An 18,453-nucleotide genomic window follows, 5' to 3' on the forward strand; every position below is an offset into this window, starting at 1 on the left:
AACTGGAAGGTTCTGCTACCAGAATCATAGGGCCTTTAACAGGCAGAATGAAAGAAATAAAACATTTAAATTGAAACTCAGTAAAAGTGAAACAGACTAGGAGAAAAACAATAGCATACAGCAATATACTTTTCCAGACATAGAAAGCCAAATGCTGAATACTGGTTACAGAAGGTGAAAAGCCACTCTTTTCATGGTTTAAGCTGTCCTCAACACCCTTAAATCTAATGACAAGTTGCTGACTATATTAGGATATAACTTTCTAAGATCTAATTCTATTCTGAATCAAAAAAACAAAAACAAAACTCATTAGCTCAATATAAACTAATGGGAAATCATACCTCGACAATTCCTTATAAAACAGAAATAAGTTTCGAGAAAAATTTTACCAGTATAGAAAGTATATCAATTTTTTATGAAACAGAAGGAATTTTGATGCTGGCATAAACAGTACACTGCTGTGACAGACTTGCTTTTTCTATGACTTGGTTTTTAAGAGTATTGACTTTCTATAAAAACCATAACTTAGTTTCAACTCAAAATGATATATGTCGAGAACATACATGCAGCTGTTAGGTAGTCAACCAACTAAGTACAGTAGCTAAAATAATGTTGAGGGGCTAGAAGATGGCTCAGTGATTCAGAGCACCTGCTGCTCGTGCACAAAACATGGGCTTGGTTTCCAGCACCCACCTAACCGCTCACAACTGGCTGTACTTCCATTTCTAGGGGTCAGATGCCTCTTCTGACCACTTTAGGCTCCTTCACACACACACTTGGGACACATACACATTAAATTAATTAATTAATTAAACAATCATTTTTAAGATTTTTGTGTATAGTAACATTTTTTCAACTCTTAAATTTGTTTCCATGGAGAGCCAATATATTCTTAAATGCTATCAATATGTAAATTAATGTTAAAGAAGGCACAGGAGAAATGTGTTTGAAGTAAGAAACTGTAGAAAGGCTACCGGAATATTATAAAATATATCAAAGATTTTCTGAAATGAAACTATGGCAAAGACAGAAGAAATTAAAAGAATGAGGTGGGTAGAATGTCATCAGGTTAATTAAATAAAGGTACTAAAACCACACTCCAATGTACACAAAAGACTATCACAAGAAAACTGAGCATTATACTTGTCAGTCAAGCATGGCAAGATTGTGGCAATAAGATAATAGGATTGCTAATTAAATACAGTAAATGCTATGATAGTATCATTCGTTCCTTGTCTGAGGAACATAATCTGATGTAACTGCTCCTTTGCTAAGGTTACTATTTAAGTGAAAATCTTCAGAAAAGACACAGGTTGAGCACACCTAATCTGAATTAACACCTGGTTTCATATAACAAGGCCATAGTCAAAATACAAACTGATGAGCAAAATACATACAGTACAGTGTGTACATACCATGACATTAGACCCTAGGTCTGGTCCTGGCACAACCAAAAGAATATATGCTTATGTACATATATGTACAGCTTGAGGTATATGAGAACTGTAAACTAATTCATGTTTGGACTTGGGTTCTATCCCCAAATTTTGCATATATAAATACTGCCAAGTCCAGGAAAGATAAAAACCCAAAACACTTCTAGTCTCAGGCATTTTGGTGAGAAATACCCAGACAGGGCAGGCTCAGGATTGGCATGGAAATTAACACCTTCCAAGACAGAAAGCTAAGACTGACTCAAACTTGAATTCAGTCAGGTAGCAAACTTCAAGAAATTAAAACACACTCATTAACTCATGAAGTCTAAAATTAGCTGTACTGGCAACAAATGCCCAAGTAATCAAAGTGCATTAAGCACTCAATAGATCTGAAAAGATCCTGGGAAATCTTCATCTTGGCCTCACCGAGGAAGCAGCATAGGGCAGAAGGCACCTGAGGCCAATGACAAGGACGGTTCTTGTTTCACACAGGTTAATCAGGTGGGTAAAGTGCTTGTTTAAGGGGGAGAGCAGAAGTGAGACTTCATGCTTGCAGGCTTCTTCAGATTCCAAAATTCTTTTATTTTATCAGCTAGCGTTTTGAAGGCAAGTAAGCAGACTTGAAACAAAGCAGGAAGCAAAGGCACTACAATCAAAATGGATTTTCAACTTAGTATATCCATTTGGCCGAGGAAAAAAGAATCAAGGAAAATTAAGAAATTCTAGGTTTCCTTCCAAGAGGGCTGCTTCTGTAATTTTTGATGCATCAATTTAATTGATTTAAGCAGATATGGATGGTATCTCATACTAACAGTTATGATGAATATCAAGGCAAATAACTATAAAATATGAATGTTATTCTAAATTTCTAACATAACCTTTTAAACAAGGATGATTGCCCGCAAAGCCCAGAATTTCTAAACTAAAAATTTGACTTCCACTTTTAATTAAATAAATTCAGACTTCAAATACAAATTGTACAAGTTTATAGATATGTAAGATTTCACACTCCTGTTCTGTCCCTGAAAGAATAAAATCCACAGCACCCTGGGCAGGCAAGGTGCCTCATCAGGCTGCTTCCCCCGCAGCCTAATTACCTGAGTTTGATCCCAGGGACACACATGGTGGAAGGAGAGCACCAGTGCCCCCTAATAACCCTTGAACCTCCATATGAATGTTGTGACACAGGTGTACACCCACACCCCAAAATAAATACATAATTTAAAAAATCAAAACATCTACATAACACAAGAGTTCTCACATTACTGTTGAAAATAAACCCAATTGCTGGCAAAAATATTAAAGGACAATTTGTTTGCAGGCCCTTGTCAACTCAGTGCTTGTCCTCTCCATCCTTGTAAAATCCTACTTTACAATGCTCAAATTTTATCCTGACAGGTTGGATGGGCAGTTTCTCCAATGATTATAGCTAACGAGAAATACCCTGGCAAACAATGCATGTTAGAGCAGGGAGCGGTGTGGCTCAGGCCACTAATCCCAGAGGCAGCAGGATCTCTGAACTAAAAGCGGTCAGGGATATAGAGAGATCCTGTCTCAAAAAACAAAGACAAACATGTTAGAGTATTAAGAAAACAACTACATGTCAATTTGTATGTTTCCTGAGTCTCTAATTTATACTGCGAAGAGGCATTAACACAAAGAAATGACTACTGAAGGACTGTTTAGTCTTCTTTGAACAACTTGGTAAAATGTCTGGACTTCTATTTGTAGAAAGAGCACATCAGGCAATTGAGACCAACTACCCCTCTGAAAATAATTTTAATTTAGATATTAAAACAATCCTCTTAAGAGTATTAAATAACTATTAACAAAATGAGAAATGAACAGTTCAAACCCACTACAAGTTGGACTCAGAAAAGTGATCTCAACTTTTGCTTTTTGTGAGTGTGTTTAAAACAACAAACATTTAATGCTGCTTGAACTGAAAGACTGAAGGCCAAATTATGAGTCCAGACAAAAATGGCAACTCTAGTGAAACCATCTTTGGCTTTGGGCTGAAGTTCTCCAGGTCCCCTCCATATGAACTAGAAGACCATACTACGTTTTATCATTCCAACAAAACACCTGAGTAATTAACACAGAGAGAAGAGAGTCCACCTAACTATTGGCCCTGCTACTTTGGGACTCTGGTGAGCAGCACAAGAAAGTGGATGCACACTCATAGCAAGCAGCTCATTTCATGAACCCAAAATGCAAGGTGAACTTTGAGGGGACAACACCAATACCAAACATTTCACATTAGAGCTCCTAACAGTACTGCCTTGGGGACCAAGCCCTTATCATATGGACCTTTGTAAGACACGCCCTACATCTAAATGATAACAGAAGTCATGAACTCTCACCACACCTAAGTGAGTCATGCAGGTAGCCCAGCAGAGCTAACAATGTACAATTTGATCAAGGTGGTTTTATAGCCTCAAACTCTCGACAATACCAAATAAAAATATTCATAAAAATTAATATTATCTTATACAGCAAATTATTTCACCAACAGATCCAGAGATTTGTAAACACTGGAGTTAAAAGATTATAATTTCCTAATTGTTATACTCAAGAGGCTAATGGCCAAACTTATATATATTCTGCATGGAACGCCAAACTATAAAAATTACACAGATTTGAAAAAAATTGGGACTATAAACACTTATTAGATGAGTAATCAAATATTAAATATAGGTGAAAATGGGTACTTTGAGGCTAAAACTGTCCAGAATAAAGTCTTTAAGATAAAATAAGAGGGGTGAGGCATACAAGAGGTAGGAAGATCTTCACATATTAATGCAGACTCTTATTAAGAACAAGAGAACACTGAAACAAAGGTGACACTGAAGGTCCTTTGGCTGACAAATGTGTGGGACCGATAAGAACTGATCTATGCATTCATGAAGCCCAAAGAATTGCCTAATCAGGGGATATTAAAGCAGAAGACAAAGTTAAAAAGTTTTCCTTCTTCAAAAAGAACATGAAAGGAACTATTAAGAGCCATGGTGTCAGCCAGGTGGTGGTGGTGCCATCTTTAATCCCAGCTCTCCAGAGGCAGAGGCAGGTGGATCTCTGTGAGCTTGAGGCCAGCCTGGTCTACAGAGTGAGTTCCAGGACAAACATAGTGAGACCCTGCCTTGAAGAAAAGAAAAAGAGCCATGGTATCAATAAGAAGAGAATAAGCTGACATAAAGCAACAATCAATCTAGAATGTCCAATAGGTAGCTGTGAACCTAGAGTTCTGTAGCAAAAACATGCTTTAAGAATGGGAAAATGCAGACTTTCAGGAAGAGAGGAGGACATTCTATATGACGTGTTTCAGATTCGTTAAGGTCAGTAAAAATGATTCTATATAGACGTTCTTACGAAATCTAAGATACAGTAAATAGTGCAGTTCTCTAAAATAATGATGGTATACAGATGCATAATTAGGCTAGCCAGCTTAGCCTAATTAGGAAGTCCCCTGGGTTCCTGTCCAGGTGAGATCCTGTCTCAAGCAAGGCAGATGTCCAGACAAACAGCAGAGGCCAACTTCTGACCTCCACACTCAGCTGTGCACAGAGATGGGAAATCAAGAACGGGGGAACAGCTCAGTGGTAGAGAGCTTACCTAGTCTGTGTGAGACAGTGGGTTCAATCCCCAGTAAAAGACAGGAAAGAGGGTAAGAGAAAGAGAGAAATTTAATTAGTAAAAACTGTTCCACAAAGAAAACAAACGGCCCTCTGACTATGTGTGACAAAACTCAAGTAAAACTCAAGCAAACCCTGCCGTGACTCTCCCCACTACTTCACTGTTCAGGCCCTTTACCGACTTACCCAGGGTAATGAGCTTTAGCACCTGACTTACTTCAAAGCCTAAACATGACCTGTACAGACTTTGCTGGCCGTATCCTCGACTAAAACATAAGCGCAGGGAGAGCACAGAGTATCTGATTCTCTATTCATGCCACTGTTTACAGAGGAAGCCCTCAAATACAGACCAGTTTTGTTTGCTTTGTGTGTAAGGGTGCTGGGAATCAACCCAAGGCCCTGAACATCTAGACAGGAACTCTACCTAAAATACTTGTTAGATGAGCAGCATTTGTGTTCAGAGTTGCTGACTAAGAAAACAAAGTAAACTGTACATTTCACAAGTTCCGAATCTTTGGATTTAGCTGACAGTGGATTAAAAATAACCGGGAAGAACGTTCTTTCTGCAATGAACACGAATGGCCTTCCTTGTCATTACTCTCTAAACAACACAGTTTAACTATCATTTACATTGCATTAGGTGCATATTATCTTTTATCCAAAAAGCTTTAAATAAAAAAAGTCAGATTTTCAGATATTTACATATGCCTGAGCTATCCTAGGGATGATATCCAAGGTTAAACATAAAATTCATTTGTGAGGCACACACACACTTAATTCATCTAAATTAAGGTAGTACATGTAGTTTCAATTTGTCCACATTTTGAATGGTCACTTACACGAGGTTGTAAGGGGAATTTTCCACTTGTGCAATGTTGATGCTAAAAAAGAAAAAAATTCTTATTTTGGAACTTTCCAAGTTTCAGGTTTATATTCAGGAATGTTCAACATTATAAATAATTAAAAGATGACAGAGTATTTGGGAGGATGTGCAAAAATTAAATGTAAATACTGTTATTTATGTCAGAGTTTTGTCGCTCCATGGAAGGGACAAAACCAAATCTCCGTTGGGTGCCAAGGGATGACTAAAGTGACAAAATTACTAGTAGAACTTGGGAAGGGTTTCAAATAAATTCATATTTTATGGACTATATGACCATAATATACATGTTTCGGTGGCATGAACAATGTACATAATTCAGGGCTCAGAAACAGCTGCTGAAAGAATATAGGGGCAGGGCCTTCTATTTCTCTGCTTTTCTTACAACCTCTCTTTCTGTGCTAGACACAAAATCATTCTTTCTATATATGGTCAAACACTAAGCCACAAAGTAATAGACATTTCAGAATTTAAGAACATAAAAATAATTACAGGAGAATTCAGAAAACAAAACAAAAAAAAAAAACCAAAAACAAACAAACAAACAAACAAACAAACAATATGACACTTAATGGGGCCACAGTGTGCAAAGGTATCAAGACAAGACAGTATCAGACAGTAGCAAGACAAAAAGCAAATAAAGAGTGTGGGAATAGGTGCTCAAGGAAGGAAGGTCAGGAGTGATGACACTCAACAAACACAACATTAAATAGCAAAGTGATACTCTTCTGAAAGTGCTACAGTAACTTGCTACAAGACAGACTTGAGAATGAGAATCAGGGAAGAGCAGAACAAAGCAGAGCCTTGGAGCCATGTCCTTCCTCTCACAGGAGCCACCGGATGCCTACTGTAACATTTAACACGGTCTAGTCATCCCCTTCTTAAAGCCAGTTTGATTTTGTTTTGTCACTGACAGTACAAGACTAGAGATGGATCAGTGTGAATTCTTCCAAAATGTGTGTGTAATGGCACTTTTGAAGACATGACTCTGTTTTGAGAGACCACTCCAAATAGCAGTTTACTCAGTCTATTTGACCTCTCCTCCCTACCTGCTCATGGCCCTTTCTAGGGCCCATTTCACCCAAGCCATGTTATGCTCCAGTCCTTACTGGAGACAGGATTCACTCCTACCTCCCTACCGCCCTCCAGACAAAAGGTACTGCTCCAGACCTAGCAGCATGATCGTCTCTGCTGTTCAATCGCAGGAGAGCTAAGGATGGTGGGGAATGGGTAGAAGTCTTCACCCTTGCTTTGGCAGTAAATGAAGACCAGAACGTGAACATGGTTAATAGCTGTCTTCTTACTAGAAGAGAGGCAAGTTTGAGTTCAAACAGGAGGACAATGCTGAAAAAGTGAAAAGTGGACTTTCAGTACTGATTATATGAACTCTAAAGAAACCACACTTCATGCCATTTCTAAACATGCTTCTGCCAATTACCTTTGTAAATCCTATTCACAGCCTAGCTGATATAGAGATTATGGGAAGAACTAAGTTAAAGAGGGCAGGGCATACAAAAAAAACTTTCAAAAGATTAGGAAACCAGGAAGTACAACGTAAAACTAGGAATATGTCCTTTACTACTAGAGTGTTATATAATTTACAAATTGACTACAGAAGCCAAAGATGACATGGAAATCACTATTAGACTTGGTGCTTAGTGTTCTCTAGTGATTTTTTTAATTCCACTTATTTAGTGTGTATCGTATGTGATAGAGGTCAGAGGACAACGTGGACGAGGTGGTTGTTTCCTTCAACCTGGTGGGTCTTAGAGATATAACTCAGGTTGTCAGATTCCAAAGCAAGTGCCTTTACCTGCTGACCCATCTTGATGGCCCCACAGCAGCGAAGTGGCAAGAAAGTTCCAATTTCATAGTGACTTCACGATAGAAAGATAAAGATGAGGATGTGTCAAACGCTTAGCACATATTAACTCCCTCTATAGCCATCGTGCAAGGTAAGTATTATGTCCTACTTTATAGATATAGAATAGTCTAACTGGTAATATGACCACTGCCACTAATGAACACTTTTAACACAAGTCAAACCAAGACTGAAAGATTTACCTCACTACATCAGAGTCCTCCGATGAAAGAATCCTGGAGGAAAATCTGGAATTTGGAATGGCCTCCTAGAGTTGCATCTGGTGGCTCAAGGGAAACATATACATATGGGAAAGATAGGAAAAGACTGAAGGAGGTTTCCAAACATCTCTGAATCTCTGAATAAAGAGAGATGGAAAAGAGTAGCTCTTGCAAAGACAAGACATTTCTTCCTCTGAAATATGAGCAAATAAGGAGATAATATTGAGGGGAGACTCTGAGAAACAGAGGAAGTATAACATTAGCTGAGATTTTCTCAGCCACTGGAGTTTAGAAGGCCCCATTTCCCTTCAAACTGAAATGAAAGCCCAGCACGGGAATGACAGACAGGACCTAAGAACATGCAGTTCCCAGTGCTGGAAGAATGAAAGCTACCAACAAACAAATGAGGTATCAAGACTCAAAACGACGACTTCTGCTGCCCGGTGGCTACGCCTGTAATCCCAGCACTTGGGTGGCAGAGGCAAGCAGATCTTTGTGAGTTCACGGACAGTCTGGTCTAGAGAGCAAGTTCCAGAACTCTGTATGACACCGCCTGTCACACAGAGAAAGCCTGCCTCAAAAAAAAAAAAAAAAAAGTTCTTTTAAAGTGGGCAATTCTATTTCTAAAATTTTATTTCATAATTTTTTTTAACAACCCTGGAGAAGGAATAGAGCTGGTCCTACCAGCAGTCTACCACTGAGCTAAAGCCCCAGCCTTCTAAACTCGCTTTCAAAACGCCACTCATTTGCAAGCTCGAAGGGCAAAGGCTAAGTATTTTCAATCCCACTTTGGGGCTCTTGATACATCCCAGTAATGGGACAGAGGAGACAAGCTACTGGAAGACTCCCTCCACTGCCACTCGGATGGGCAGTTCGCACTTGTAAACGTTGGCAAGGTTCCTAAGTTACTCAGGGCAAATTTCCCTATCAGCAATCGCGATTACCATTGAGGGGAAGCTGAGGGGAGCACAAACCCACGTTAGAGACTATCAAGAGCTGGGAGTGTTGTTAAGCATTTGTAAGAATTGAGAATACAAGAAATCTGAGTAGTTTTTAATTTAAAAATCTTTTCTCCATCAGTCCTTTCCAAAACACACACACACACACACACACAACCTTGCATTAGGGAATTCTAAAGCTTCAATGTGCATTTTAGGCTAATACCTAAAGAAAGTATAAATCACTTATCCTTTTTTGTGCCATTATGTGTTATCCTTACATTTATAAGGTGTTTTTTGTTTTTTAAGGAACATTTCCCAATCCTTTCAATGAATCTACACAACCTAACGCCCCACAAAGCTCGCGCCTCCGTCTCAAAAGCTGAGACCAAGAGCTGACTATGCCAACAGAGATTAATGCTTTAGAAGAGAACAATCCTTTTGCCACCGCGGGCTCCACTGGGCAGGGGTCAGACTCTTAACCCCTCCCAGTCTACTCCGACTCCAGGAGAACAGACCCCACCGGCCTCTCCACCACAAGCCTCTCCTCAGTAACTCCACCAACCAGGCTCAGACAACCTTCCCGAGTTTCCTTTGGAAACAGTTTCCAAAGGAAGCAAGGAAGAGTGGAGGCGAACGGAACGGGCCGGACGACCCACGCACCTAGAGCGGACAGAAGTCGGCTAGCAGGGGCGAGGGGTGCGAGCGAGGGCGGCGGGAAGAGGAACCGGCGAGCCCGCGGCCGGCGGAAGGCCGGAGCCGGGCCGCGGGGGTCGGGGCCGGGCGCAGCCGCCGGGGCGGGAGTCACCGGCGTGCGCAGCCGCACTCACCTGCCAGACGCTCGCTCCGCGGCCGCAAGCGCGGGCGCCTCCCGGGCGCCTCCCCTCCCGCGGGACTCGGCCCCGGCCGCCGCCGGAGCTCCGGGCCCCGAGAGTCACGGGTGGTACCGAGGCGGGCAAAGCGGCGACCGGCCCCGAGCGCAGGGAGGCGTACATAGGGGGCGCTGGGAAGGCAACTCCTTGCTCCGCCTTCCTCAGCGCTCGCCGGCTGCGCCTCCCGGGCACAGCATCGCGCCAGCCTCGGTCCGCTGCTCCCGGGCCTTCGCCCGAAGCTCCCTCAAGGCAGCGGCCGGGTTTCCGGCGGCCACACTCCGCCCCCTCAGCGCAGGGTCTTCGCCATCTTGTTGGAGGCGGGAAGCGAACAGTGCGCACGCGCGGTGGGAGTGGCGGGCGGGCGTCCGGCTGTTCGGGCCGAGGGACTGGACTGCGCAGCCGCAGCAGCTGATGCCCTGCCTTTGCGCTGTTTGGTTAGCCTCCACTGTTTTTTGTTTTTTTTTTTGCATGGGCTTACTGAGGCTCCAACCTGCTCACCTTTCCCAACTGAGCTGAACCCAAATTAGTAGACTTTTCCTGCGTGTGGTACGGTTAGCTGTGAGCATCTTTCATATCAAGCATCCACCAAGTACCAGATCCTTGGCTAGGCACTGATTAAAGAAAGATGAGTGGAAATGGACCCTAGAGCAAAAGGACCCCCTAACCCAATGGAGAAGACAGAAACCGATTTGGGTCTGTAGGTGCCCCTCTAGTTCTCCTCTCCAGTTTTAAGTCCAATCCTACCTGTTCTGGACGCCCTTCCAGTTTGTCTAAAGCTTGGGACCAGCTCTCTACCTTGCATTACCTGTCCATCATAGATTTCTTTGGGTGTTAAAGAGTCTAGGGTTACAGCAATGGGGGGGATGTAAACTCTTGGAATCCATGCTCTAGCGTGAAGGAATAGACGAAACAAAAACTAAAAATCATGGTAGTAATACGGAACAGGAAGAAAGCAAACCAGAACAACAGTGTCGAGCAATCTCTTTCTACAGGTAGCATGTGACCCTAAGACTGACGCCATGGAAAGATCCTGGGACAGCTTTTGAGGGGGACAGATAAACGGGGCCTTCGGGTGGAATGAGTTCTGGAGGGAAGAGGGACAGGAAAAGTAGGCTGCGTGGGCAGTGGTAGAGGGTTCGAGAAGGCGATGTTCAAGGGCGTCCAGGCTGTGGTAGCAGGCTGGGCTTAATTCCAAGTGGTCCCTCTAACCTGTTAAAGTCCGATCTACTACTCCTCCGGCTTCAGCTCCTCACCGCCTGTCTACCTGTGGATCCGACTAGCTGTAAGACCTTCCATTTGTTGTTTGCTTGTCTAACTTCTTGTTATCTGTCAGGTTTGGGCTTAATTGCCACCTCAGAAAGGCCACTGAGTCACCTTGCTGAAGTAAACCCACCTTCCCGTCCTGCGCGTGACCCATCATCATCACACCTTGTCATTTCATCCCTGGCACGAAGGATGTTTTTGAACACCGTCTTCTTTGTTTTGAGACAAGGTCTCACTATAAGCCGGGCTGACCTTGAACTGGTGATCCTCCTGCCTTAGCTTCCTCGGATGTGCAGTGGTCATCTTGCTCCTACCTCCCAAGTGCAGGTTACAGACGTGTGCCATAGTGTCTGGCTAGGTCGGTCTTTAAATTATATATTTATTATTTACTTACTATCTCCTCATTAAACAGTGAACTGCCTATGAGAGGGAAGATGTTTGTTTCCACCACCACGACTGGCAAAGGTGGTTGCTCAATGAATGTGGAAATTTGACTCTTACATAGTTAGTGGTATATTGTTTTTCACCTACTGGCTCTTAAAACTAAATGTAAATCACTTTTTATGTGTCAGGGGAACAGATCAAGGCAGGTGTTATCCTGAATATATTTGTAGAGGTGGGCAAAGGAAAGATTAAGTTCTTGAGATGTCTCCTGTGTGTCTGTTGTGCTATGGTGGATCCTTAATCTTTATCACAGCCCATCTTGGGAGCCATCTTCACTTTGAATGTGGGCAAATACAAAGTCACTTGACTGAGAACATTTTAGGAGACAGTGCTGACCCTTCCCATTTAGAGGAAGTGGATGTGGGGGCTTATTTGGCACTTAACTCTGTCATTAGCTTTGATTAAATACCTGAGCTGCAGCAGCCCATCCTATGCCACCCTAGCATGGATTCCCACTGAGGTCCTGACTGAAAACTGCTGCTGTTCTTTTCTCTCAGGCTAGGGCAGCCCTCATTTTACCTTTTTTGTTTCTAATTTTTTTTTTATTTTTATTAAAAACTGATGTATATTTTCAGTGTAGGGAAAGAAGAAATGCCTGGAAAATGGAGCAGAGTCTAAGTGCCAGTCATATGTCTTCCTTAGGCTTCTTTAACGGGTTTGGCTAGCTCTTCAGCGAGTCTCCCACTCTTCTTAGACTCCAGAGCAGTCACAGGAGCACTGCAACCTCTTTTTCTTTTGACCCTCACAATCTTTGTTTGAGATGGCCTGAGAGTTCTGCTAGTTAGAATAGGAGCGCAATCTTATTTGTGGGGTCCATTCAGTCCTTACATGAGGTAAGAGATAGATGAAATTCATGGTGACCTCTGTTACCCAAACTCTGTCAGTCCAAATGTAAACCAAGTGAGTAGATGGGACAATTTACAACTCAACTCTAGTCTCTTTCTCACCGTGGTGAAATCCTTGGAGCAAACCATGGAACCTTATGTTTACTGTCTGCTGTAAGTTGAAAGGTTCAGCTCTAACCACCCAAGAATGGGATCATAATTGAAAGCAGGATCATTAGTGATAAAACTAAGTTGAAACTGAGTCAACGAATGGGAAAAGTGACTGAATGAGTGTGTCTGTATAAGAAGATGATCTTGTGAAGACAGAGGCAAAGAGAGATTCAGGATAGGACAAGGGCAGAGATTGGAGAAAGGCAGCAGCAGGCCAAGGAAAGCCAGATGTCATCAGCAGTCCATCAGAAAGTCAGATGAGGCGAGTCAGGATCTGCTAGCCTCTTGGTTTCAGATGACACATGCTCTAGTGACACCCCAGTTCCTGATGTACATCCTTCAGAACCCTGACGGCACACACTGGTTCATGCTGCCCAGCCTGTGATACTTACTTTGGTAGCCCTAGGAAATCAGCACACCACTTTATGTATGTTGCAGAGCCCGGAATGAAGGCCAGCGAGGAGGCTATGGGGCTTCTGTAAAACTTCATGCTAGTCACTAAAGCAGTAGTTTATCTATAAACAAAGATAACGTGCCTGCTTCAGAGATCTGTAGTGGTAACAAGTATTTTGGTCAGTGATATAACCAGAGAGTCTGACAGATACTAAGAACAACAATGTGAAACACAGGGTTTGTTTGTCCTAGGGTTTTTATCGCTGTGAAGAGACAACATGACCACAGCAACTCTTATGAAGAAAGAAAAACATATAATTGGGCCTGGCTCACAGTTCAGAGGTTTAGCTCATCATTATCTTGGCAGGAAGCATGACACTGTGCAGGCAGACAATGTTGGAGAAGTAGCTTAGCATTCTATATCCAGATGCTCAGGCAGCAGGAAGAGAGAGTGACGTTGAGCCTGGCTTGAGCATCTGAGACCTCAAAGCCCACCATAGTGACACACTTCCTCCAATAAGGCCTATGGGGGCCATTTTCATTTAAACCAACACAGGGTCCTTGCCACAGGGAACTCTACAGTGTTACCGAGAAGACGGGCACTTTACTGTGAGAACATCACCAGCAGACGACAAGTGTGTGGCTTGGGTCTTACCACTGATGCTGAAAGGAGAAAAGATCCTGTGAATTAGCACGGAGGAGGGAACTTCATGAAGAGCCTTCACAGAAAAAGAATTTCTTCGAAGGGTCTTAGGTACCTATAGGACTGCCACGTGCTCTATCTGTCATTGCTATGCTGGCAATGGGTCCATGAAAGCTCTACTGTAGCCCACTGCTGGATGTAGGACCCTAAACTGAGAGTGTACTATCTCATGACTTAGAAGTTCAATACTGTTTCTGATGCCCCCAAAACTAGATACAGCTATAAACACGGACACTCCTCCCGGTATAATGGTATAGAAGGTCACATTGCCTCACAGCACTAGCTTTCAACCTCAAATGATTGACGCAACTCAGCCATGCATTAGCCCCGCAGTTTCATGCTGTCCAATGGGAATACAATACAACACAATACTCTTAAATGTAGTTTAAGAGTTTTTAAGAGCCACGTTAAGAAAGGTTTTGTTTAAATCACAAGTGAACCCCCTAGTCAAAGCTCAGGGAACACTGTGGAAGAGGGGGCAGAGAGACCGTAAGAGTCAAACGTTGGGGAGGACTGGATAAAGCTTCTGGGTGTCACAGGACTGCTGTACTCATGAGCTCACAGTGGCTGTGGTTATCGGGACAAGGTCAATCCAGTCAAGATTCCAGCTTGAAGCAGGAGGAGCTCATGAGCCCTGACCCCTAGCTGGGGGGCTTTTGACAGTTGATAGCTTCTAGAGAAGAGCAAGTCAGTGCTCATTTAGGGTGTGGCTCATGGTAGGGTAACTCCAGTGGATGGCCTCATGTCCTTGAATATAAAGGCAGCACAAATTGGACTTGATGTCTTATTTTAAAAGAACAAAAACCAAAGTTAGGAGGGGCCTGAGGGTAGGGAGTAGATCTGGGATGAATCCCAGATTTAAGAGTTAAGAGAAGAAGTTAGGGGTGAATATAATCAAAATACATTGTATGCACGTATGAAATTCTCAAAGAATTAATAAAAATATATTTTAAAATAACTGCGGAATTCTAACTATGTATTTTATTGTACTGTATTTTTGGTTCTTCAAGACAGGGTTTCTCTGCATATCTCTGGCTGTCCTGGAACTCGCTCTGTATACCAGGCTAGCCTCGAACTCAGAGATCTGCCTGCCTCTGCCTCCCAAGTGGGATTAATGGCCTGGGCCCCACCACTTCCCAGCCCTAACTATGCATTTTAAAGATTTTAATTATGTGTATAAGTGGGATAGGACTGTACACAGGAGAGCAGTGCTCCCAGAGGTGGAAGACATCATCGGATCCTCTGGAGCTAGTGGAGATTCAGGTCTGCTGCCCAGTGTGGGTGCTATGAACTCTGCAAGAACATTATGAGCTCTTTAACCACTATAACATCTCTCTAGCCACCCAAGAGTGCATTCTACTTAGCTCAGTATGTCCAAATATCATTTCAACATGGACACTAGCCCCATTTCAAGCGCTTAGTGGTCATGTGTGGTGAGTAGCTACCACATTTAGTAACAGCTCTAAACTGATGCACCAGGAACATATGGACTTTCAGTTTCAGTAGCAACAGCTGGTTTCTGCTTCATCAGAAGGACTGTAGGCACAAATCAAATGCTGGTTTCTGTACTCCCACATCTGGCTGCAGTTCATGTTCAGAGAATCTCCTGTCTCAATGTTGTGTAAAACGCTGTCCCCCAATTGTCTCCTGGTGTGACAATAAAAGAGCTTACAGCCAGTCGATGAGTAGGGGAGAAAATAGGGCTGGACTTCCTGCCAGCCAGGGGAAGAGGAGTTAGAGGAGGAAGTAAGGAATTCAGCCGCAGGCCGATGTCCAAGAGAAAGGAGCTGGAGCTGAAAAGCCACAAAGGGCAAGTATGTCTGAGATGTACTCTGGGAGGAATCCAGATTAGTTTAGAGGGTTAAGAATAGCATAATAACTGCTCAGGATTGTGTTGATTAAAAAATAAGATAATAGTCTCAATTATTTGGGTGAGAGCTGAGTTAAGAGAGAAATGGAGAAACAAACGATTGTATAAAAAATAATTTTAGCAAAGGGCAAAGGGCAATTTCTTAAACAGAGGAAGAGAGTTAAGAGAGTTTTGCAGGTGGGAGATAAATTATAGTAGATGAAGGACCTTTACCATTATTTTTACCTATTTTGTAAACTGAAGAAGTACACTGAAATTTAAAAGGGCCCTGCAAATGTAGATGATGAGGGGAACATTTGAATTAGAAGTTCTGTCTTCTCTGAGCAGCCTCAGCCAAGTTGCCCTGCTGAGCTGTTCTTTTCACCTTCAGAAATGGGGATGATAACATCTACCTCAGGCTTGTTTCAAAGATTACGTGAAATGGCGTATGTGAAAGAGCCTACCTCCTGGTAGATTATTCAAAGGTCTCTAGAGAAACAGAAGCAATAATGTGTGTGCGTGTGCGTGTGCGTTGGAGGCCCAGGAGGTCTCATAATCTGTTGCCTGACAGCCAAAAGGAAATGCAGTGATATAAATCAGTGAGTCCAAAGGCCTGTGACTTGAGTGTCTCATGAGCATAAGTCCTGGTTTGAAAACGCAAAACAGGAGAACCTATGTGCAAGGACTGGAGCAGGAACATCTACACTGCTGAGGGGAATTTCTTTCAGTCTACCGATTCAAATGCAAATCTCCTCAGGAGACACTGCGGGCGAGCCCCCACCACCACGGGCATTCCACAGCCTAGTTAAGTTGTATATAAAACTAACCATCATATTTAATAAACATTCAAGAAATGTTACCGAACAATGAATAAATCTGAGTATATGGTTAGCGTGACCGATGAACTGCAAAGAGGCTGAAAGCCAAGAGGAACCCTAGAATAAAAATCCAGAAAATTGTATATTTTAGGTACTTCTATTCTGTCTCAATTTGGACAAGTTGGAATGTGTGTTTCTAATGTGTAACCCATTTCTCCTGTGAGTCTGTTGATGGCCAACCATGTCTAGAGGACACATCTTTTTCATAGCCTATAATTCTCCCTTGGTTAAAATAACATTCTTGTTTGCTGGGTTCATGCATTTTTTTTTCATTAGATGGCATTCATTCATGAGGGCATAAGTGAGATTTGGTTTCTCTCCCCCTCTCTGTCTCGGTGTCTCTGCTTCTTTCTGTCTCGCTCCCTGTCTCTCTGTGTCTCTGTCTCTCTTTGTTGAACTGAAAGCATCCAACCAAAAGCAAGAAAAATCAATAAATTTAGAAGCTGACTGATGAGCATGACAACTATTCATGACATTGTTTTTACTACTTGTGTATATGTTAGGAAATTTTAATCCTGAGGTTTTAAAGACATCTCAGAAGCTGTTACAACTGTTTACTTTCCTTCTCTCTGTTTAGCTAGTGTCAGCTGCCAGGTTTACTTTTTGATGAAACTAATGGTGTTATGTGTCATAGAACATCACTTGCCTAGTGAAATGATGTGTACAACAGATATTATATGCAAGAGGTTTATTGGATGGAGATGGAGAGAAAGAGAGGAGAGAGACAGATACGATAGGGAGAGGGGACGGGAGGCCCCAACAGAGAAAGGAGAAAAAGCAAGAGAGAGGAAGAGCAAGAGAGAGAGAGCCAAGAGGCAGGGGTCCATTTATAGCTCCTGTGCAGCTGAACCTCATGGGCGACGCATGATGACATCATAGGTTGCTAGGCAACCCAGAAGCAGGCTGCCTAAATACTAACACAGGGGACCTAAGTTGATGGAAGGTATCTGAGTGATATGTTCATACATTTTTTTTTTTTTTTGTGAGACCTATAAAAGTACCATACCCGAACCACAGTTGGTTAAGGGCATTATCTTTTCTTAGCATGACTCCCTGCCTGCCACAGCTGGTTTTTGTGTCAGGTGTCCTTTAGCGTGGCTGCAGTAATTTTGAGGTGCACCATGAGAAAGGCGAGCTCGGGATGCAAATGTCTACTCACAGTCACTGCTGTGTGCAGTGTCTCACTGCCGAGTGCAGTGGTGGAGGAACTGCTTCCAGGAATTCTCTAACAGTCCAGCTCTCTTAGCGTTTTAACCCAAAGGTACAGGGTCACGTACGAAAGTTAAACAACACACCTCTACACAAAATGTCAAGGAGGTCTCAAGGGAAATTGGAAAAAAAAATAAGCTGAGTGAAATGTAAATAAAATGGATCAAATTTTGTGAAACAAAGTTAAGGTGTTGCTCTTGGAGGGAAGTGTATAGAGCTAATGATTCCATCAGAAAAGATGGAGACAGGGCCGGCAAGATGGCTCAGCAGGCCTCGGGGCGTGGTGGCACACACCTTTGATTCTAGTACTTGGGAGGCAGAGGCAGGTGGATTTCTGTGAGCTCCAGGCCAGCCTGGTTTACAAAGTGAGTTCTAGGACAGCCAGGGCTACACAGAGAAACCCTAAAGATAGCCCAGCTAGCAAAAGTGTGTGGTGAGAAGCCTGAGTGTCTGAATCCGAACTCTAGGACCACATGGTAGAAGGAGAAGGTTGATTCCTTCAGGTTGTCCTCTGCCCTCCACTGCTGTGGCGTGCTTAAACTTCCTCATCTATACATTTATATAAATACATAAATCTTCTGGAGAAGAAAAGATCACATCAGAGAGTCTCAAGATAATAGTCTATACTGTCTTCAGGATCTAGACAATGAAAAATAAAAATAAAAAGAATAAAATAACCCCAAAACAAGCATAAAGAAGTGATAAAGACAAAAGCAGAAATCAGTGTAATTAAAAGGAAAAACTACAGGAAAAATTAATGATAAAAGAGCCTGGCTAGTAAAGCCCTATCAAGCCTGGCAAAATAAAATGGAAAAGACAAAAATCACCAGTGTCAGTCATGAAATAATATTACCACAGTTCCAGCAGCCATTGAAGGAA

The 18,453-nt window shown here is 42.5% G+C and overlaps 1 protein-coding gene across 8 annotated transcripts in view; it reads right to left on the reverse strand.

Moving 5' to 3' along the window:
- The window catches only part of Apc (APC regulator of WNT signaling pathway), a 98,376-nt gene extending 88,200 nt beyond the window's left edge, over positions 1-10,176 (reverse strand). For 3 of the 8 annotated variants that reach the window (XM_060377485.1, XM_060377482.1, XM_060377476.1), the window contains exon 1: positions 9,799-10,164. In XM_060377485.1, the coding sequence (XP_060233468.1) occupies positions 9,799-9,963 (165 nt within the window). In that variant the 5' untranslated portion in view covers positions 9,964-10,164. Of the gene's footprint in view, positions 1-9,798 lie in introns of all 8 variants that reach the window. The other 5 variants (XM_060377492.1, XM_060377490.1, XM_060377488.1 and 2 more) reach the window with 3 other exon arrangements.
- Positions 10,177-18,453: the final 8,277 nt, after the last annotated feature.

This window comes from Meriones unguiculatus, chromosome 2, assembly GCF_030254825.1.
Source record: "Meriones unguiculatus strain TT.TT164.6M chromosome 2, Bangor_MerUng_6.1, whole genome shotgun sequence".
Lineage (NCBI taxonomy): Eukaryota > Metazoa > Chordata > Mammalia > Rodentia > Muridae > Meriones > Meriones unguiculatus.